This window comes from Candoia aspera, chromosome 9 (genome assembly GCF_035149785.1).
Source record: "Candoia aspera isolate rCanAsp1 chromosome 9, rCanAsp1.hap2, whole genome shotgun sequence".
Lineage (NCBI taxonomy): Eukaryota > Metazoa > Chordata > Lepidosauria > Squamata > Boidae > Candoia > Candoia aspera.
The window spans coordinates 27,045,103-27,067,158 of NC_086161.1; the positions used below are offsets into that span (position 1 = coordinate 27,045,103).

Genomic DNA, 22,056 nt, shown 5'->3' on the forward strand with positions numbered 1-22,056 from the left:
TAGCTCGGTTCCGCTGCCACAAACCGGGAGACCCCTGGTTCCACCTGCCCCTCCCGTCCCCACCCATCAGTCAGCCCAGCCCCCCAGGCCGTGGAGGGCGAGCCCCGCGCAGGGGTGGCTCCAGCCCAGGCCCCCGGACGCATAACTTGCCTTCCTGCCGGCCTGGCTTGTGCGCAAGGCTCCCGGAGGTGTCGTCGTCGAGCTGTGCCGGAGGCTCCTGGTTCTAAATCAGGAACGGTTTTTTTTCTCCCCAGATAAGGGCTCCTTGTGAAGTTGCTGCTCTTCCGTTGTGCAGGTGAGAAAACGCCGCCCTCCCTCTGGGATTTCAGCAGCGGCTCTGCCCAGCTGGGGGCGCTTTCCCAGGCTGCGATCCGCCAGCCGGAAACCGAAGGCGCCCGTGAACGGACGAAGAGCTCATCCTCACCCACCCCCGCTGCCGCCCACTTTCTGACCCCAGAGATTTCCTGCCTACCCCGGGCGTCCCTCCGCTAACACCCCCGTCTCCTCTCTCCTGCTCAGGGCTTGGCAAGCGAGCCGGAGCTGCCGTCGTGGAGACTGAATGGAAACGTCCGGGGAGGTAACTTCTCCGGAGGGACGGACGGGCTTGTTTGTTCCGTGGATTCGGAACACGCGGCTCGCGCTCTTCGCTGCGCGGAATTAATCTGCAGCGATGCCCACGGGATTCAGAGGAAGCAGACAAATGCCTGCCCGCCCCCGCTCCCGGCACTCGCACTAGCAGTAACCAGCTGTGGCAGGGTTTCCGCCCCCCCCCCCCCGCCTCGGACAGAACAGGGCCCCGGTGTTTGTCCTGCTCATGCTGTGGGGCAGGAGGAGTTGGTAGAGGGGATGTTGCGATGGGCGGCATTCAGAGAAGGGCGAAGGTTAATCAGCTGTCGGTTTCGTTGGTTTCCTGCCGAAAAGACCCCGATTAGGGCACATGGATCAGAGGCGTGAAAGAGCCCCCAGCGGTGGGAACAGGCAGGTGCTGGGCCCTTCCTGCTGTTGAGGGTGGACAGGGAAAGGGGAAGGGGGGTCGCGTGGCTGCTCCCCCCCAACACCATCAGGATGTCCCTGGCCCCTTTGGTCATCCTAGTTGAGCAGAGGAGGCTGCCCTCCCCTTTGTAGCCCAGCCCCTTTTGCCAACCGTCCATATTTTATCATTTCTCCCCCAAAGCTCTGCACCTGCAGCTTGATCAGATTAACCTCATGGCATTTAAGATGGCAGCCATTTGTTCTTCCTTCCCTTTCTTCCATGTCCGCCTCCCCCAAGATCCCCTTTGGACAGTGGCAAAGAGTGGTTTGTCCCATGTTCAGAATTGTGTATCACCTTCACTAATTCTCTCTGTCTTTCATCATAAACTACCAAATGGACAATGCTGTCATATGCAGAGCTCTGCATGAATGAAGTATGCACAGACCACATACTTGAAACAGATGGACCTTCATCTAAGCAGATACTGACCAAATAATCCCCAATTAGATTCATTCTTGGATTGCACTGATCTGTCCCTTCCTTCTTCTGAACTCGTTCCTACCATCTATGCATGTGACTGACAGCATAACTTTTTCCCACAGGCTGCATTCATTCAGGATGTTGCACAATTCCCCACCCCCATCCCATTCTTTCCCGATCCCTCTGGAATGTTCCATCCCATCTCTGGATCATGACATCCTAGGCCTGGCTCACCACTTCACTGGAGAGTAGCACAGTACCCCAGTTCAGCCACCCACAGCTCATGGAAGCTCACACCTTTGAATGAAACGTGTTAGTCTGGAAAGATCCTGCCTAGCATGCAACTGCCCTCAGCCTATGAATTCCCACTTGCTATGTCATGTTTCTAAAGGCTGTATCACAGTCTAAAGGCAGTGGTTAGCTATCATTTTCAATCTCTGCCATGTCTCCTTGAAGAGCAACCAAGAGTGGGCAGCGGGGCCCCTGGCTTCCATCTCCAGGCCCAAGTAGCAGTGCCAGCAAGGCCCTGTTCTCTTTGACCTGGGGGTTCCCCTCCTTTTCGGTTTCAGCGGGGAGATGTCCAAAGGGGGTAGGAGGCAAGACAGACTAGCCAGCCTAGAGGAGCTCAGGCAGAGTCAGTGGGAGACCCGCCCCTTTCCTGCTGCAGGGCACCCATGGAGGCTTCCCCAGAGAGGCAGCAAAACTCAAGGAGGCCACAACAACTTCATCCAGCAGGGTTAGACGGACACCATAGAGGTCAGAGGGGGATGCCCAGTTGGAGCAACACAATTGGTGATGGCGTTGGCTGGCTGGTGCATAAGTTGTCCTGCCCTGCAGCATTCCCAGGTGCCCAGGATGGGTAGCTTCCTGCTGGGGAACTGGCGCTTCCCACTAGCGATGGGAGGAGGCCTGACCCTGCCCCCAGCCTTCCCAAATGGACAGACTGACGAGGCGACGAGGCCCCTCCTTCTTCCGCCCTTTGTCTTTGTGGCCTTTTGGCGCTTGACCCATTTCAGGGTGCCTGAATGGCCAGCCCTGTTGTTTCCATCAGCTTCCTGGGCCTCCTAAGCACATGGGCAGAGGTTCCCCTGCTGTCTCCCTTTTTTTCTTTTCTTGATCCACATGAAAGGTGTCCCTTCTCTAGTGGAACCTTTTAGTTCAGGAGCATGCAGCCCCAGATTGCACTGCTAACATTTGAGGGCAAAAACAATGCAATTATTTGATTTTTGAGGCAAAATAAATGGGGGGGGGAGGTATGTTGAGTTAATGTGCACCCTGTAACAAGTTCTCCAGCCCTCACAAAAAAGGATGGGAGTTCTGTGGTCTCACACTAAGTGCAGCTGATCGCCCCGAAGTTCTGAAAGCCCTTTGAAGACAACCCCAGGAGCCCTCCTTGGGCTGGAGAGCCTTCCTGTGCTTCAGACCAACTCTCCTCCTCCTCCTCTCTCCTTGCAGCAGCTGACTTCCCCAAGGAGCATTGGCTCGGCTCCGGGCTCCGGCGCCCCCGGATCTCCCTCTGGCATCATGGTGAGAGCATGCAGCTGCCTTGCTTCTTTTCTCCCTGGATCCCTAGTGATAGCCCACTTTTAGCAAACAATGGCAAGCTTAAAAACAGAACAATGAGAGCAGAGGGAAGCTGCAGGGGAAGGGGGAGGAAAATGGCTCTGGTGAAGGCCTGCAGTGGGGTGCGCCATAGCATCTTTTTCACCAGGGTCTGAGGGACCAAAGCTGACCTTCGGCTGCGGCCAGCCTTCCGAGGTGCAGGGGAGCCAGGTGGGGGGAGCAGTGAGCCCCATTCCAAGAAAACCAGTGCCCCTGTGTTTGAGGTGGGGCTCCTCAGCACTGGGTCAGGGGTCGGAGCACAGGAGTCCAGGGAGGCTCAGGGTGCTCCAGCATTTCACGGCCCAAACTTTGGATCATGTACTGTCTGCCAGAAGGCTCGCTGTTTCCTCTGGCCATCAGAGCAACTCTCCACTCACATTCCGACCCTTCTGAATGCTCTTTGCTTCCCCGAGAGGGAACTCGGTGTCTCCACAAAGCTTGGGTCCCTTTGAGCACAAGCAGGTGCCCTCTCCTGGGTGCAGGCATCCCCTGGAACTCCATGGGGATGACCTTGCTTGGGGTGAAGCCAGCAGGGAGGGAGGCTCCCTGAGGCAGCCCGTTCTTCTCTGTCGCTTCAGCCCCACCCACCCACCCCAGCTGATGTGTTGGCTACCCCTTTGGCCCTGTGGCTCCTCCTCCACCGCCTCTGCCGGGGATGCTCTTCAGCTAGGCTGAAGCTGGTGTGCATCCCTAGCCCCTGCGCTAAAGTTTCTGTACTACTTTGTTTCACCAAACTGGGTCTTGCGCACATTTCAAACCAGAGGAAGGCCCCAAAAACCAGTGTTGCTCTATTCCCCAAAACCTAAACCAAAGTTTTGTGCCATGCTCTCCCCTCAGACTCACCATTGTGCCCCACTGTTAAGGGGGAATGGACATTTCAGATTGGGGGGTTCTGCCTCCCCTCTTCCAAAACGTGGGACAGCAGGAAAGGTCCCCTTTTCATAGTGAGAGCGGATTTATATTCTCGAGCAGAGTTAAGCGCGTGCAAATCTATCTGCTTGCCCGTCCTTCTGTCCACTAAGTGATGGCAGGTGAAGGAACAGCTCCCGCGTCTGCCCTCCAGGATCAACAGAGTGTCAGTCCGCGGGTCCTTGCGGGTACCAGGACTGCTGCATTCAGTAACTACACAGCACCCCGACTCTTCGGGAACTCCATGAACTTGACACTGATTTTCTTCATTCATTTAGAACAACCCAGACCGAAGAGTGTGGGATTTTCTTCTGGTGAGATTCAAAGGATCTCATCTTAATTCCTGATGTCTTTTCTGCAGGCTTCTGTCAGCAGGTGATTAAACCGGTTTACACTTTCTTACAAAGCCTGAAGTTACAGTATACCCCAAAAACATGCATACTCACCACAACATTCCCTTTTGGGTTAAGTAACATGCGAAGTGCAGAAAAAGAGTAAGAAGTAGTGAGAGCAAAATGAATTAAAGGTAGAAGAAAGCAGAAAAGCAAAGAAAACCCAGTTAAATTTGGTTTAGGCCAACACCGTCCACTCTCCTTCTCTGGGCTTTCCTGTCCTTCCAGAGCATTTTCTCACCTTATGAGTACTTCCACCACATTCATAAACCACTTCATATGTTGTTCTTTGTTATTTAAATTTCATCCAAGTACAATTTTCTCAGTCCTCTGCTTCCTGATGATCCATTCACCATATTTGTGCTTGTATGCTCAAAAATTCTCTCTGTGACCAGACCACCCCAATACCCTTCTTCTGCCATGGTCACATTTGCACTCCATCCACATTCATTTACCATCCATTCATTCTCAACCCAAATTCTTATGTTTTATCCCATTTGCACTGCAAGCAGCTTACTTTTATGTCTTTCCTGACACACCCAATCCTCCTTTCCAAATAAAAAAATGGGCAGAAGTACACTCTTAGGCACAATCTTTTTCTGTCTTCTGACAAACATTCATTACAACAGACCACATACCAACCACTAAATTTCTACCAGTGTATGCATGTCTTAAAATTTCTCCATCCATTTTTCCAAATGTGGTAAATATTCTACCATGGAACAGAAATTTATTTTCTTGCTCTAGTTTTTCCACCAATTATGTAAAATTTGCAGTTAGTCGCAAGAATTTTGTTTCCCAACCATGGTCTTGCAGTGACAGTGGTGGTGATGATAATTTGATTTACTCCTCTCTGAAGAAAAACCTTGCACCCTCACGTTCTAAGGTCTAAAATTAGGAAGCCCTGGATTGAGAGAGACCTAGACCTAAGTGCCTGTTACCATTCCCCATCATTGTTTGTTTGTACTTTTAAGGTTCTCTTAGCACTGAGATTCCAGCAATCTACAAAGCCCCCACGCCGATGCTGTAGGGATATTCTGTGCTTCAGGAATTAAATGAGAAGGCATGCTGGAGCAGGTATGGAAGCACGTGCTATACCTGTTGATGTCGCCCTAAAGGATTTCCGTCTTTTCCTGGGCTTGAACAGTAGCCAGGAAAAGACACAGTATCCCTAAGGAGGTGCCAAGAAGTGTGGCTTGTGGGCCTAATCCTGCTCTGAAGCATCTTCTTGGGTTTGAACCCAAAGTTCATTGCATTCATAAGTACTGTTATTAATCTGATTAGCAAAGAGCACCACAAAAACAAAACAACAAATTTGAATACATAAAACATGTTATGTAAAGTAAACCTATTACTGGCACCAAGTAAACTGATTGCAATTAAATAAATACATAAATAAAAATGTATTTCTATACTGATGTCCCCCTAGGAAGAGCATCATAAAAGTTGTTTAGACAATTGCATTTTCTTTTCCTTTTAATTCACGCTCAAAATAGAGGTAAGGAAACTTTCCCGGGGTCACTACAGTTTCTGAGGCAGCATTTCCTTGGGCCAGTCCCTCTCTCTCAGCCCAACGCACCTCACAGAGTTGCTGTTGTGGGGAAAATAGGAGGAAGGAGTATTAGGTATGTTTGCTGCCTTGAGTTATTTATAAAAATAATAAAGGTGGGATATAAATAAATAAATAAATTTTTCAGAGGAAGTTTGCCCTGGCCACCTCCCCCCTGGGGTGGAGAGGGAGGAATTGGCCCAAGGATGCCCTGCTGGCTTCGTGCCCAAGGACTGCTTCCCCTTACCCCTTGATCAAACTGACTCTCATTGCCTTTTTCCATTTATTCACATCAAAGTCTTGATGTGCACGCAATTGAACGAGATACAAAATTTGGGCTGGGTGGAACCAAGCACTACGGAGGTGGTACAAAACTTTGGCACTGGTTTGGGCTCCACAGCTCCCGACAGAATGTGGGCAGTTCCCCTGGAAGGGGGTCCCCAGCCTAGGTTTGGAAGAACCAATGGTGTCACCTTGTCAAGAGGACAAGAATCCGTTGTAAGCATCTTGCTTCTCATGCCCCATAACATGCTGTGTTCATGGATGGCAAGCGGAGCTGGTCTTTAGGGAATGCCGGGACCCGGGACCCAAGCCCTGCCTCCCTGCCCGGTCATTTTCCCCTTTTCCCAGGCCAGAATGGATGACGAAGTGCTTGGCTACAAGGACTTGGCAGCAATCCCCAGGGACAAGGCGATCCTGGATATTGAGCGTCCGGACCTGATGATCTACGAGCCCCACTTTACCTACTCCCTCCTCGACCGAGAGGTGAGGCCTGTGGGCTCCCCCACCCCCCTGGCAGAGGAGAAGCAGGGCCGTTTTCTGGGCTGCAGCCATCACCCACTCACCCACCCCACCCCATCCAGCTTGGGCATTCATCCTGTAGGGGGAGCGGAGAACGGCCGGGGCCAAGGAACAGCGCAGGGACCATGCCCCTCTGCTTGGCTGAGGAAGGGGGTAAGCCAGGCTGCCCCACTGCCAGTGCATTCCTTGGCAGATGCTTGCCAACAAATTTCCCGCCACTGTAATCATGTCAGGTGTTCGGTGGAGTGACATTGGGTCAAGTAACGCCTGTCTCTCCTGGCTGTTCTTCTTGCAGCCCTCGCTCTCGCCCTCGTCTCTCTCCCCTCCCCCATCTCCAGAGGTAAGTGCTCCTCTGGTGGGGTGGCTGGACAGGCAGAGGCTGGCTGCGCGGGAGGGCCCTCTGGCGGGGGGAGGCTAGGGCCATGGGCTTGCTCAACCTGGCAAGGAAGCTTTAAAGGAAGGAGCAGCTCTCGGAAGGAAGGAAGGAAGGAAGGAAGGAAGGAAGGAAGGAGGGGAAGGGAAGCATTGGGTGGATGGCTGAGGAGCCCACAGGTGGCAGGCAGGGTGAGGGCGAGGGGGAGAGGAGGAAGAGGAAGAATTGTGTCCATCTGTCAATTCGCCCTCTGCTTCCAGGTCAGCCGCAATTGGGCGGAGGCCAAGTCTCCAGGAAGCACAGCACAGGCCTCTGGACGCCAGGCCGGCAGCAGAAGTCGCTCTGGAGTCCAGCACTTCCATCATCCTGGTACTGCCTCCTCGGGTCCAGCGGTGCCCTCCCACGCCCGCCTGCCAGGGGCTCCAAGGGCTGTGGTGCCTCTGCAGTGCTTCTTGCACCACCAGCAGCAGCAGCAGCAGCAGCTCCATTCTGGCTCTCTTCCAAGGGCTCCTCCATGTGTCCAGCAGCCTTTCCTTGCCTGGAGCTGTGTTAGAGGCTCAGTGATTCACTTCCCTGAAGTTTGGGGCCGTTTTTGATGGGTGGGAGTATTTAAGGGGCACGTGGCCACCCATTTGCTTCTTAAAGCCCCCCAAGCCCCAGCCCCAGCCCCAACACATTGACTTTCCTGCTCCAAATGCTTGCAGGTGGCCTGTCAGGCACCAGAGAGGCACTGGGAGGGGAGGGGTAGGAAACCCCTCTGCTGCTGGTTTCATTCCAGCCTCTGGGTCCCCGAGGTGGTAGCTGGGCCAGTGGGACACAGGGTCCCAAAGAAGAAGGTGCCGTTTCTCTGCAAACACCCCATCGAGGGAGGGGGGAGTTGGTCCATGGAAGTGGAACAGGATGGGGCTGGGCGTCTTCTTTGCGTGGAGGTGCTCAGCCGTCTCTCCCCCTCCCCAGAGACCAACGCGATGGAGATGAACATCTACAAGAAGCCGCCCATCTACAAGCAGAGGGGTAGGTGCTGCTGCTGTAAGGGAGTGGCGGTGGGAGCATCATCTGGGACTGAGGCTCACAGCTGAGCACAACTGCTGGCCCTCTTCCAGAGGCCGCGATGGCACCCACTCCCGAGGGCAAACGGCCGATGGAGGGCCTGATCATCAAATCCTCCAAGTTCCCCGCTGCTCAGCCACCAGATCCCAGCCAGCCAGCCAAGATTGAGACTGACTACTGGCCCTGCCCACCGTCCCTGGCAGTTGTAGGTAGGTGGTTCTCACCAGTCAGCTACTGGTTTAGATCCACTGCTCTGAACAGCAGCCAGTAGCTCAGGACACCCCCCCCCCCCTGCAGTCTGTAAGTCCTGGTTGCACATTCCCAGAGACCGAGTGGCGGAGGCAAAAGGCATCCAAGAGAGGCGAGGATGAGGATGAGGACTCAGAAGAGACGAAAACTCTCCGTGAGCTGCAGGAGCAAGAGCTGAGCAAGGTAGGGGTGGTGGGAAGCACTGCAGAGGGGGGGGAGGGGGATCAGCCTAGAGCCCCTTTCAGCCCCCCTCCCTCTCCCCCATCAGGTTGCCTCCAATCTGGGCAAACTCATTCTGAAGGAGGAGATGGAGAAGTCTCTCCCCATCCGGAGGAAAACCCGCTCGCTTCCAGATCGAACTCCCTTCCACACCTGTGAGTGTCGCCTCTCTTCACTGCTGAGGAGCACGGAGGGCCTGTGTGCCCAGAGTCCTAGAATGTGGGGCCACGGTTGGAAGGGACTTTGGAGGGTATCTAATCCACCCCGAGAGAGCAGGAACCTGCACCAGCTGAGGGCTCTCAAAACAGCTCTAGCAAAGGGGAATGCACCATCCATTCTGGAACAGCTCATACTGCCGGGACATTCATCCTGATTGCCAGACGAAACCTGCTTTCTTGTGGTTAGAACCCACTGCTGCTTGTCCTGGATTTCCACAGAACAGGCCCACCCCATACCTGAACGCCACCTTCTTTCTTCTTGTCCTCTTCTTCTCCAGGCTAAACATGCCCAGTACCACCAAAGGTTTTCCTTTCAGGCCCCTTTTCATCTTGCTCCTCTCTTCTAGAAATGCTCCAATTTATCAAAATTCTTCCTAAAATGCAGTGCCCAGAGCTAGGTGCTGTGATGCAGCACGGCCAAGGCAGCTAGAGAACAATGACTTCCGATCCTGAAGCGATACTTTCCTGTTAATATGGCCCAGCATGGCCATTCCTTTCCAGGCAGCCGCCTTACGCTCTCAGCCTGAGCCCAAGGACTGCCTTTTCATTCGACTAGAGAGGGTCAAGGGGCAGTCTTCCCAGGGGGTGGTGCTGCCTTTGGGCATTGACACTGATGGCCTACCATTGGCACACTCCAGTTTTTGGAGAGGGGTTGCTCCCACTGCCATGAATTGGCCTTTAAACCCTGACCATCCTTGGACCTTGCTGTGTCTCTGAACTTTGCCACGACTGAAGGAACCAGTCAGGACAGCCTGATGGAAGGAATCTAAGCTAGATCCATGGTTCATTCAGAGTCCCAGAAGAGGCTATAAATGCTGGAGTGGTTGGGCTTGTAGGAACCTTTAATCACAATTCTTGCCATCCTCAGTTTGGAAATTAACCACAGTAGTGTTTAGGCCTTTCCCACTTCCTGTGCTGCTCCTTATGGGCAAGGATAAGTAAAGCGGTTGGTCTCTGATGGTTTGAAGCCCTCCGTGTGCCCAGCTATTGGATGTGGGGCAAAGTCCCTCTGCTGCTTGCCTCCCCCCGCTCCCCACCAGCTCACTCTCTGGAGAGGCTTGCCCTGCAGTGAGGACACTTCTTCTCTTCCAGCTTTGCATGGAGGAAGCTCGAAATCAGCATCCCTTCCTGCCTCTGGGAGTACACTTGCCAGGGTAAGGGGGCAGCCTAGGGAACACTGGGGAGTGCTGCGGGCTTGGAAGGCTGGCATGCAAGCCCTCAAGTGGGGAAGAGGTGCCGGCAGGTTGCGGAGGACATCTTTGCATCTAGGGTTCTGAATTTCCACTTCCAAACAGGTTCTTGCTCTTGGTTGTCCAGAGACGGATGGATGGATGGATGGATGGAAGGAAGGAAGGAAGGAAGGAAGGAAGGAAATGGGGGGGGAAGGAAGGAGATGGGGGAAGGAGGGATGGATGGAAGGAAGGAAGGAGATGGGGGAAGGAGGGAGGGATGGAAGGAAGGAAGGAGATGGGGGAAGGAGGGAGGGATGGATGGATGGATGGATGGATGGAAGGAAGGCCTTCAGCATTCAAAGGGAGCAGGGCTTGTCCTCGGGAGTGGCTGCCACTCCTTTCAGATTGCCCATCCCTTCCTCTCCGCAGCTGCCTGTTTGGAAGGCTGGAGCAAATCCAGGGCAGCCTCAAACAATCCAGGCTGGCAGAATCCATCCTGGCCCCAATTCCTCCTGCCAGGTTTGCATTCAGCAAATCTGTGGGAAGCCTTCCTGCCGTACCTGCCCCACCCTAGGCTCCCGGGTCAGGTGCTTCAGGCTCTGGCCCTCCAGGGAAAGCCGCGGCTTCCCAGCTGCCCACGCCTGGCCTTGTTCGCGGTCCGCCTCGGAGGAGCCGCCCTGCTGGTGACGCTGCCCCCGCGCTCTTTCTCTCTTCCCGCAGCTGCAGTCGACCGAGTTCAGCCCGGCCGGCAGCGAAAGAGGCAGTCCAGGTGAGGGAAGCTCCTCCCGCTGCAGGCTCGGGCAGAGGCGGGCCCTTCGCGTCCTCTGCCCCCTCCCCTCACGGCCCGCTCTCAAAGCCCCCCCGCTTCTGTCTTTCAGGTCTGCAGGTAAGCGGGCGCTTGGTCGGGGAGAGAGGAGCGGGGCAGGGGCCGCCCGCCTCCAACGCCTGCCCTCCACCGAGCGCCCCCAGCTTGGGAGAGGCCCCAGCCCCGGGCCCGAGGAGGGGCAGAGGAAAGCAGGGGCAGGCACGCCAGGCCCTTGAGAAAGTCCCGCGGGCCGGGCGGGAAGCCCCGCCTTCGCCTAGCGGCCAAGCGTGCCGTGCTTCCCCCGCAGGACGGCCAGCAGCGAGGGCGCATGGACCGAGGGAGCTCCCTCCCCAGCATGTTGGAGCAAAAGGTGAGAGCGCACCGGGGGGCGGGGGGAGGCGCAGGAGGCGGCGCAGGAGGCTTTCCGTCGCAGGCCAGGCCGGGGGCCTGATGACCCGCTGGCCGTTTGTCCCTTTCCCACCCGAGGTTTACCCGTACGAGGTGCTGATGGTGACCAACCGAGGGAGAGCCAAACTGCCTCCAGGAGTGGACCGAACGCGGCTTGAGGTACGGAGCGTCCCCTCCTGCCGCTCTAGTGCCGGCGGGCGGGGACGGACGTTGCTCGGCAGGCCGCGCTGACTGGGGACCGGGCGGGAGCCGGTGCACTGTCAAAGCAGGGTCCTCCTTCTTCCCCCTCCCAGCGGCACCTGTCGCCCGAGGATTTCCAGCGGGTCTTTGAAATGCCTCTGGAGGAGTTTTCCAAGCTGGCCCTGTGGAAGCGGAACGAGCTGAAAAAGAAAACCTTTCTCTTCTGAGCCCCTCGCCAGCCCCCTGCTCAGCGTGAGCTCCACGTGTGTCGTGCATTGCAGAGGCTTTAGGGTGTCTCTTGAGTGGGCACCAAGGAATACTGCTCCCCTGTCCCAGCTGGGAGGGTGCCGGTGGGCCCCAGTCAGGCAGGGGAACAGGAGCAGCCAGTAGCAGGAGGAACCAACCCCCTCCCCCCCCCCCCCCCCCAGAATGAGCCAGAACATGGAGCAGCTGGGTGGGCAGAGGGAGCAGCTGCCTTGGCAAAGGTCCCAAGAAGGTGCCTCCAGAGAGCCTGGCCCTGGGACCAGAGCACCCCGACCCTGCCTCCCTGGCACCTGAGAGGCATCTCCTCAGCTGCCAGTCAACAGGAGTGATGCCGTCTCAATCTCAGTGCCTTGGTTGTTCCTGTGCCCTTGACCAAATGGCTTTGCTGTCCCTCAGCAAGCTTTGTGGAGCAGGCACCCCAAAACAGAGCACCTTTAAAGAGCCCTTCATGCTCCCCGGCTGCCTCCTTTCCATTTCTTCTTTCCTCTCCTCGCAGTTGGGACTCTCCATTTCCCAGGCCTGTATTGCTTGCCTCCTCCTGTCACAGTCTGGTGAGCCATAGGACTTTAAGCTTGCAGTGGGGCCACAGTGCAGCCTGCCTGTGTGGGCCTTTGTCCTGGCTGCAGATCGCTTCTGCCAGTCCTGCCCAAGCCACCCCAGGAGGGTGGGTGATTGCTCCTCTACAAACGGGGAGGTGCGTGTGGCTGGGCCCCCAAGGCACTCTTTCTTCTTACCCAGGATCTGCTGTTTCTGCATCTCCTTCCCCAGAAACACAACTCTTTAAGACTGCCCTGCAGTGTGATTGTTTCTGTGACAGTTTAAATCATTCCAGAGGAAGAATTGGTGTAACTTAGCCCCAAGATCCTCTAAGGCTAAAAAACCTGCTTGAGCACCAGCCAGAGAGGCTCTGTGGAGCTGGCAGATAAGGAAAAAGGGGGCTGCTCCTCAGCTGGTGCAAAAGGCAAGGAGTTAAAAACCGCCCCAACTACCATCTTTCATCTTGCTTGCTGTAGAAGGGAGAAGGGTAAAAGGCTTTCTGTAGAAGTTTCCTAACCCTAACCCTAACCCTCTCTCTTCCTATAACTGGCTGCTGCCGCAATTGCCTCAGAGAGCTTCCTTGGCACTGAGGCTGAGCCTGCCTCATGAGTAGCTGGTCTGCAGATGAACTTTCACATGCAGCTGAGCCAAGAGTGTGCTGGGTTAAAGCAGGGTTAGGGTTCGGGTGACTCTTGAAGCTGCCGCCCCATTCCATCATCAAGCAACCACCACAGACATGGCCATGGCCACGGCGGCTGCTGAGGAGCAAAAGAACTTGTTGGCACAGGGTCTTGCGGACAGCAGCAGCTGATTGGCTCAATCAGCTGTTGTTGGCTGGGGGGGCAACGGTTGGGGGATTTGAAGGGTCAGGAGGTGCCTCTTCATTTCAGCTAAGTTGCTGGGCACAAGGCTGAAATCACATTCCTCTCTGCAGGCCTTGAGGTGGGTAAGAAGAAAGACCTGCCCAAGGTACCACTTGCAAACAGTAGCCAAACTAGTCAGATCTATGGGGTGCTACAGGTGGGGAAGGAGGGCTCCAGACCTCATGCTCTTGGCAAGCTACCCAAAAAGGATATCACGTTCAGCAGAAGGGAGGACTGAGTCTGAAGTGATCAGCTCTTTGAGGAACCCAGCACTCTGGCATGGGCATGAAGGAAGCTGCAGCCTTGCCTGCATTCCAGAGCTGGAGCCATCGATGCCCAGGGGGATGAGGCATCTCCCCTGAAATGGCAGATCAAGAGGTGGGGTAAATGTCCCCCTGAAATCCAGCTGCCTGGACTGCCTGAGAACAAAGCTGTGGCACCAGCACAGATTGGTGGGAACTGCCTTCGAAGGCTTTGCCACAAGAACCTGAACCTCAGCTCAGTGCCCTTTCCTCCAGACAGTCTCTGGCTGCCACACTGTTCCCTCCTCAGCCGCTCCACTTTGTGCAAATGTAGGGTGTAATTAGAGGTCACTGGCTTCTACTCTCTTCCCACCGCTACTTATGTGAATGTTAAATACAGACTTCTAACAGTAGTTCAGTCCCACCAACCTACTTTTGCTGAAGTTGGAACCTGTGACAATTTCCTCCTTTTTAATTAAATGTGAAGCAGCTTTATTCAAAATGCCTTGTTCTTGGCTGTTGTCTCCTTGGAATTTGGGTTGCTGTGTGGTTCAATTTATTTGGGTGACAGAATTCTAAAGCCTCCCAGCTAATCTGGCTGTGGCTGAGATTTGTTCACTGTGAATGGAATCCTACCCCGATGATGGGTCCTCTGCTCAGGTGCTCCACGTTGAGCAGAGGTGGCCTTCTGCCAGCCGAGCAGAGCTAAGGTGTTTGCTATTTCCTGGGGAGGAACATGCTGCTCTGGACCAGCAGGCAGGCCACCTTGGGGAAGAAAGGCTGTGTCTGCAGGAGCTTCTGACTAAAACGAAGCACAGGGGCCCTGGGGTGCCAAAACAAAATGCAATGACAAAAACTACACTGAGGGACTTTATTTTTTCAGCCAGGAATATAGCACGCCCCAGTTTTGATTAGATCCCATTTTATTCAGCAAGCTTGCCACAGTGGTTCCTTCCTTTACTGCCTTCTTAAGGGGATTCAGCTGAGAATAATCTTGAGTGAAGGTGAAGGCACTTTCCTCTTCTTGACTGGTTCATTCTCCCAGCTGAAGCCCGTCACCTTTGCTAAAGATGTAAATGTTGTAAATGTTGCCTATTTACAGCTGGCTGATTAACAGGAGCTTCATCATCCTTCTGTGGCCAGCTTGATTCTTCAAAAGGAAATGGGCTATTTTAGCCAGATCCACTTGTCTCCCACATCAGCATTGTAACCAGATGCATACTTACGTCCAGGAAGCTACAGTGAAAAGAAAGCAGGGAAGATCTATCAGCATTAGATAAACATTTCCTTCTACTATGATTCTCTGAATGGGTCTATCCTGGAAACTTGATCTGGGAACTGGCACTCAGCAGGGAATTCTCTGCATTCCTCTAAGCTGCTATTTCCAGGACTTTGTAGGGTGAGGCGATCTGGCCCTCTATCAAAGTTGGTTTGAAATTGTTCTATTTCCTCTCTCAAGCTACAAATCTAAGGTCCAATAAAAAAATGAATCAGTGACCTTCAAACAGGAGTAGTTGAAAGAGTTGGGCAACATACACTACCTCATTCGAAGCTAAGACTGACAGATACTGGCAGCATATTTATCACAAGAAAAATGAGCTGCTGCAGAAAAAGTGCTGAGTGCTCTCCTTCAGCCTCATCTGCCACCAGGGCCCCACCACTGCCTGGCCTCTCCACAGACCACCTTCCTTCACAAACAGCCCTGAGCACTCCAGTCACTGAATGGCCTCTTGACTGAGGACCACTGTCAACTCAGTGTTCATGCTTAATGACCGCACAGATTTTCTCCAGGAGAATGTCCTCTTACCTCCCTATAACTATGGAAGATTTTATCAGCATCAAGGCCTCCTATTGTGACTTCAGGAATGTAGTCAGGAACAGCTATAGGACTCATAATTTTTAATTTGTCATTAACACTGAAAGGAAAAGAAAGCTGGTTACAGTGATTGATCCAAAGAAACCAAGAAGCAACTTTGAGAAACAGACATATTGTGGCTGGGTTCACACAACAGGCAAAGCCAAAAACGTGAACTCAACCAGTATGAACTGCAAACTTCTTCACTCCACTATGGCATAGTGAGGTATGTGAAGTCCGGCTTTGGGCTGGCGGTTACGGAAAGTGATTACTTCCTCTGAGGTAACAAAAGGGATGGGACCAAGTATCCGCAACTCTTCCGCCATCTCGCCAGACAGGAGGGGGCCTATCTGGACAGTCACGTTCAGCCTGGGCGATTTTGCAGGTGTATAGCTTGCCCAAGCAGCTCCTAAGGAACCACCAATTTCCCCACCTTCCCAAGGGTGCTTGCCCCGTTTCCGCTCCTAGAGAATTAATGTTTACCGCAGGGGCAGAAAGAAATAATAGCACTAGTTAAACCAACTAACTGGGCAATTATTTCTGATGATAAAATGAGGCCTGCAGGTATAAGGGGGTTGGACTAGAAGCCCCCCAAGGTCCCTTCCAACCCTATGATTCTATGATAAGCAGATTAATTCTTGAGGACTAGCTGCTGGGAACAAATTAGGGCTGGCCTTTGCCGGATGTAACTTGAAGCAGCACAGGATCAACTTTTGCTGGTGTGAGCCCATACGGAAACTCTCATGCTCTCAAAAGCAAGCATGGGAGCAGGCCTGCTCCCTTCCTCCACACAGGCCTCACAGCATCTCTACCATGCTGCAATCTGCAGTGACCCAGCCTGCCCCCCATCCCCGGGGAAGGAGGCTTGGAACAGGCAGACCAGGTCTGTTCCCAGCCTCACTTTCCAAGCAGCCCCACGCAGGCACACGTCAAGCAGGCATCAAGAGGGGACGTGCCACCTGCAGGGCTGTCTGATTATCACATGCAGCACTTTCCACAAAGGGAGCCATGCAAGTCTTCAGGGAGTGGCACACAAGCAGAAAACCTTCCTTTATTTACAATAACTAAATAAATGCATTCATTGTAAAGCGCCTCTTGAAGCTTTACAATAAATCCATACTCTCTCTGCATTTTTTTTAAAACTGAGGGGCCACAGAAAAGCTTTCACCAAACCTGCCACGTCGTACTTTCTCTACATGGCGTGATGGTGGGGGGCGGGGCGGGGCGGGGGGGGAGAAGAGTAAATGATGGGGCTCAAAGAAATGGAACACAAAAAACAATCTTTACAGATCACAGAGCGTCTTGCATTTATAACTGGTCCACACAAGTATTGTGAATCCTTTTGTGGATTTTGTGGTATTTTAAAGACATTTTTGTGCTGCAACAAGTAATGGCTATCCATCTAGAAATTGTTTTAATCTTGTTTGTGTGCCTGTTTTTCCCAAAAATATTTCTGACAGCCATAATTTCCAAAGTTTGTGCTGGGATTGGTGTAAATATATAAAATGAAATATGTAAATAGTTTTGAAAGCCCAAACTAGGTGCTCAGGGAAGCCCCTGAGCCACTCCTAGCATTTGCCTCCTGCCCATCAGCTTCGCAAAAGAGAGACTCCTTGGCCCCTGTCTTTGGATTAATTCGATGGCACAGAAATCCCTTTCTGGAGTCGTCACACTGGACTCTACCAGTCAGACTAAGCACCATGAACACTTTGGAAGAAGGCAACTTTCCTTCTTGTGAAGCGCCTCCCATTTTACATTCAAAAAATCAGACTGTCCCTCAACTGTCATTGTCTGAGTAATGCTCCTGTACAGTGATTTAACTGCCAGGAAGACAAATAAAGCTGAAATGGAGTTTTTGAGAACTGAACTTACCGACACCTCAAGTAATGCAAAGAAACGTCATCTTGTACAAGCCAAGGCCCTTTATCAAATTTCAGGATCTCGATATCTTCAATAATCTGTAAGAATAAAAAGGTGAGAATCCATTCCTATTATCCTTTGGGAGTAACTCTGCCCTGCAAGGTGAAATCTTTTAATTGGAGATGGCAGGATTGAACCCACTACCTTCAGTGCACAAAGCAGGTGCTTTATTGCTCCCACCTTTCCAACTTTCTCAACAAAAGAAGAGGACAATTTTTGCTTCTTTTACAAATTTAATCTGATTTTGAAGAAACAAAACTCTGCTGCTGCTGCTGAAATATTAAATGGCTGCACATAAACAGCCACAACTTTTTATCCCATTAAGCTAAGTACATTTGAAAGCAACACATCCCATCTTTTGTTTGGTTAAGTTTCTTCAACTTTCTTTTCAACTTTTTCAAAAATCTCTTGCCTTCTCTTAGCATAACTCTACTTCTTTGGGCCTGTTTTAGTTTGACTTCTTTATGACACAAACCCAACAAGTGATGTCTAATATATTAATAGAGAGCCCCACACCCAGGGAGGGGGCAGCAAAAGGGACATATGGTCCCTGACCACTCACTCTGTCCACATTGTCAGCTTCACTGGCTGTATATTGCAAGATCTCAGAGGTCTCGCTAGAAAAAAAAGAGTAGCAATAAGTCATTTGGTCCAGAAAATACCAGAGCGTTAAATCTTCCAAAGCCGGAGTAAGGGATCATTACTGCATCCCGGGATGAGAGGAGATACTAGGGGAGAGTCCACTGAGTGGCCAACACAGAATACACGTCAGAGGACAACTACACCATTGATATGCCATGCTCCAGAGCCTCTAATGCATCCAAAGGTTTACAGTATTTCATTAAAAAATAAGGATCAGAGAGAGATAGTACCTGACAGAGATTAGAAAGATCACAACAGAGCATGCACACATATATATGCATATATACGCCGTAGAGAGCGAGAAGACCACTACGACGACATGCAGGAGCCATTGCCTGGGCAAAGGGAGCTGAAACCTTTTTGTCCAGAACAGCAAAACAACGTGCAGAAGCTGCTCAGACAGACACCTCCCTAATTCACTGAACGAGGAGGAGGAGGCACAGCCTAATCAGACTTGCAAGGTTCTGTTGGCTATGCAACCTCAATAAAAGTAGCTGCAGCCTTTCTGTGGAGTTGATTCTTGGAAGGGTCTACCTAGTGGGGCTGATACGTGCACAAATACTGCGCACTGATCACGTCTTTCTGCTTTCATTCCCTGAAAGTCTTCACAAACTATTGGCAAGTAAAAAGGGAGGGAATCGATCCAGCTTCTCTGGGAAGTCCCCAGGTTTAGCAGCAATGGCCGAAGCATCTTGGTCTGGTATATTCATCCGTTTCAGCCCAGGATGCATGAGGATGCAGAGCAGAATCTGATTAGAAAAACAGATGGCTTGGCATGGACACAGACTGCCCGCCCAAGCTACACGACATTGATGTAACACTGGATTTTTTCTGCTCTTGCCAGCAATTTCTTTTAAAAAAACCTTTGCTGCTGTGTTTTGAAGTAAGCACAGCTTCTTGGCCTCATCTTCAGAAGGAGGCCCCGTGAGGCAAGGAACAGTTGCCTCTCCCCATGCTTGACCAACTGGCCAGGCCAGGCCTCCTAGGAACACCTGCTTGGCTTGTGAGGGAAACAGCACTCCCAGAACCCTGTACCCCCTCCCAGAAATGTGCTCTCCTGGGTTCTGCATGCGGCACCAGGAGACTCTGGTGGCTGTCAGGGATGCTGCTGTGCAGTTAACTGAATGTGAGACTGTTTGTGAAGTTGGGCTCTAGGGATCAGCTGAGAATGCTGCTACTATATCAGCCAACTGGCCAGGCTCCAGGCTTCTGTGGAGTTCCCCAGACGTGGTTGGGCATGGAGTTGGAGGCAGTTTGAAAGTTCATGGCCACCAGGAACCTACCCAGGGTTACTGAGGCCCTGACACCCAAAGGCAGTCATACGCAGACATGGCTTTTGTCTTGGGACAGTGGCAACATGATTTGGAATTGGGGGATATTGCCACTAGTCCTTTGTCATAAACAGATCACTCTCTGTATAGGAAGAGAGCTGGGTTAGTCTATGATAGAAGACTAGAACGCTTTCTCAGCTCTTGTCTCCCTCTTTTACATGAGATTCATTGATTACATTTTTATCATCTGGGCCCATGAAAACAAATCTCTGACCAAATTCCATCATAACTTCAACAATTTCCACCCTACCACCAACCTCAGCTTTAACTTATCTACAGAACAAGTCCAATTCCTTGATGTAACTGTATAATTACATACAGGGCACATTATCATGTTACACAGAAAACCTATAGACTGCCATGCATATCTACATGCTTTCAGTTTCCACCCAAGACCCACAACCAAATCTATCATCTATAGCACAGTTCCCCAAAGTGGTCAGTGTCGATCCCCAAGGGTTGATGGGACTATCCAAGGCTGACATAATAATACTGATTAAATTCCTGTCAGGAATTAATGAATTGATTAAGTACTGCTTAATTCCTTTTTTGCATCAGTCTTTACGCAAAAGGAAAAAATAGTCCAACCTGTCAAAATGAGATCAATAGACAGAACAATAAAGCCAGATCAATTCCCAGGGAGGATCTATTAAAAGACAGACCACAAAAATAGAACACCAGGGTCGTCGCCAGCAGCTCACAGCTCAAGCCGCTCAAATGAAGCACGGCCCATACTGGCTGCATGGACTACTGGACAATGACACTGCACTTTCTCAGGCACTGGGTGGCAAACCCATACTTGCCTACAGACAACCACCCCAACCTGCAACAGATTCTCACAGAACGAGAAACACTTATGCTAACATGGGAACCAGATCCTACAACAAATCCAGGTGTCTAACTTGCTCCCACATCTACGCCAACAGCACTATCATAGGCTCCGACAAGTACACAAATACAGCTAGAGGCACCTTCACACGTTCTTCCTCCAATATGATACATGGCCTCATCTGCCAGCAGTGCAACTCTGGATTCTACAAAGGACAAACAGGACAAACTTGGTGCAAAAGAATTAATGGACACAAGTTTGACATCAGGACTCAAAACAAGGGCAAAGCCGTATCAGTGCATTTCAACCTGGTGTCATGAGTGCCGTTGAGCTGAAGGCATCAGCACAACGGCACACATGACAATACCTAGGAAGCAGAGGAAGGGATTTAAGATAAGCAAAGCACGCACAACAACAGACACAGACCCCGAGGAGAAGGGAATGACCCCGGCCGGATGACCCAGCCATCAAGACACAAAAGAGGAAGAAGGAAAGACAAAGACAGGGCAGATCACGAGGCTCACCTGAAGCTGTCAGCAAAGCGCAACGGAGATCGCCCAGCTGACAGCAATCACCGGCCGGAGAAAGAAACCGATTATGGGCGAAGCCCGGGGCACCAGCAGGGGCCCTGCAACCCTTCACCTACCGGCACGGAAGTATGCAGGACAAAGGGGGAATGACGCAACCCAAAGCGGGGGGGGCGCTGACCGGCGCGGGCATTTAAACCCCGCACCGGCGCGCTCCCTTCACTCTCAGCTTTTTTCTCGTTTAGCACTACGCTGTAATAAACCTGAACCTGCTCTTCCCTGAATCAGTGTCTGTGTTTCACTCAGTGGTAGGCAGCGCATGACATAAAGCTGAGAGTCATAAACTCAGCCTCGCCAAGCCCCACCGGACAACAACGAGCCGCGGGAGGAACAGACGGCGAGAAGAACCCGAGCAGAGGGCGATGGGGCCGACGCGTTGCGGCCAGGGCGGCCGAGCCGCACCGCGAGAAGTGGAGGAGGACCGACCGAGGCCAGAGGCAACGCGGACCCCAGGAGCCACGGACACCCTCCCGGCCCACCCCGAGCCTCAGCTCCAACCCCAGAGGGAGGCAGAGGCGGCCCAGCCACGGGAGGGAGCAACATACCTCCCGAGACCCGCGGAGACCTCCCCGCCCCACATCGCACCCCAGCCACAGGCGTGGAGCTTCAGCCCAACTGCAGCAAGCGAGGTGGAGGACGGAGAGGCAAACCAGCCGATTCACTTCCCAATCGAGGAAGCCGACCAGCAGACAGGAACGCCTGAACCCCACCGGCGATTCGACCTTGCGGAAGCGCCGACAGGTCCGACCACAGCTGCAGCGCGGATCTCGGACCGAGAAACGCAAGCCAGACTCGCGGCCATGGAGGCCCAACTAAGGGACCTCAGGACCATGCTGCAGTCGCTGATGTCCTCCCTGCCTCACAACTACGTCCCCGTGCAGGTACACACCCCGATCCAAACCCCGAACGAGTCTTCGCACCCCCATAGGCCAAATGCTAACCAGCAAGCGTCCCAGGTGGACGAAGCCATGGGTCGGGAAGCGAGAAGAGGGGACTCACCGAACGCCCGGGCCCCAAAGGACTTCCCCATTTTCTTCGACGGGAACCCCGCGAAACTGTCGTTTTTCATCATAAATGCCAGGGAGTTCATGGGGCGGCACGGACAATCTTTTAACTCAGAAGCGGACAAGATCGCAGCCGTGGCGGTCAAACTACAAGACAGGGCGGCGGACTGGTACGTCCAAATGTATGAGTCCAACTCCCCCGCCCTCTCTGACTTCCACGCCTTCATCACCGAGATGAAGCACTACTTTGAGGACCCGCTAGCCAAGGAGAGGGTTAAAAGCGCGCTCCAAGGCCTCAAAGAGGGCGCACGAACTGTCCCGGACTACGCCCTCGAATTTAAAGCCCTCGCAGGGAGGATCAACGACTGGTCCGAGACCACCCTGCTAGAAATGTTCAAAAGGGGCCTCAACCGCGAGGTACTCCAATGGGCACTCTACCGGGACGACCCGGAGACTCTGCAAGGCTGGATCCACCTCGCGGGGAGAGCGGAACACGCGCACCGCACTTTCCTAATGGCGACGACAGAGGACAAAGGAAACACCAGCCCAAAGGTACCCGCGCCACACTTGGGGCCGGCCGGTCCCATGTATCAAAAGAAGAA

General features: G+C 52.8%; 2 protein-coding genes across 4 annotated transcripts in view; one reads left to right on the top strand and one right to left on the bottom strand.

Annotated features, from left to right (window-relative positions):
* The first annotated feature begins 430 nt into the window (after nt 1-430).
* Nucleotides 431-12,374, top strand: DMTN (dematin actin binding protein). Of its 3 annotated transcripts, XM_063311323.1 has the most exons (15): nt 434-577; nt 2,909-2,980; nt 6,536-6,670; nt 7,002-7,046; nt 7,340-7,448; nt 8,037-8,093; nt 8,183-8,338; nt 8,455-8,561; nt 8,647-8,752; nt 9,908-9,969; nt 10,708-10,756; nt 10,866-10,873; nt 11,100-11,162; nt 11,279-11,359; nt 11,494-12,374. In XM_063311323.1, exons 1-15 carry the CDS (start codon nt 560-562, stop codon nt 11,605-11,607), a joined length of 1,182 nt encoding a protein of 393 aa, XP_063167393.1. In that variant the 5' UTR covers nt 434-559; the 3' UTR covers nt 11,608-12,374. The 3 variants fall into 3 exon arrangements, with proteins under 3 accessions (XP_063167391.1, XP_063167393.1, XP_063167392.1); XM_063311321.1 differs by having other exon boundaries at nt 431-577; nt 10,866-11,162; nt 11,494-11,624; XM_063311322.1 differs by lacking the exons at nt 434-577; nt 2,909-2,980 and adding an exon at nt 4,243-4,339 and having other exon boundaries at nt 10,866-11,162; nt 11,494-11,624.
* Nucleotides 12,375-14,143: 1,769 nt separating this feature from the next.
* NDUFA10 (NADH:ubiquinone oxidoreductase subunit A10) overlaps nt 14,144-22,056 on the bottom strand; it is a 30,948-nt gene continuing 23,035 nt past the window's right edge. Inside the window, exons 7-10 of the mRNA XM_063311326.1 lie at nt 17,624-17,678; nt 17,014-17,099; nt 15,094-15,202; nt 14,144-14,522 (exon numbers count right to left, since the gene is read on the bottom strand). Of these exons, the coding sequence (XP_063167396.1) occupies nt 14,454-14,522; nt 15,094-15,202; nt 17,014-17,099; nt 17,624-17,678 (319 nt within the window). The 3' untranslated portion in view covers nt 14,144-14,453. The remainder of the gene's footprint in view (nt 14,523-15,093; nt 15,203-17,013; nt 17,100-17,623; nt 17,679-22,056) is intronic.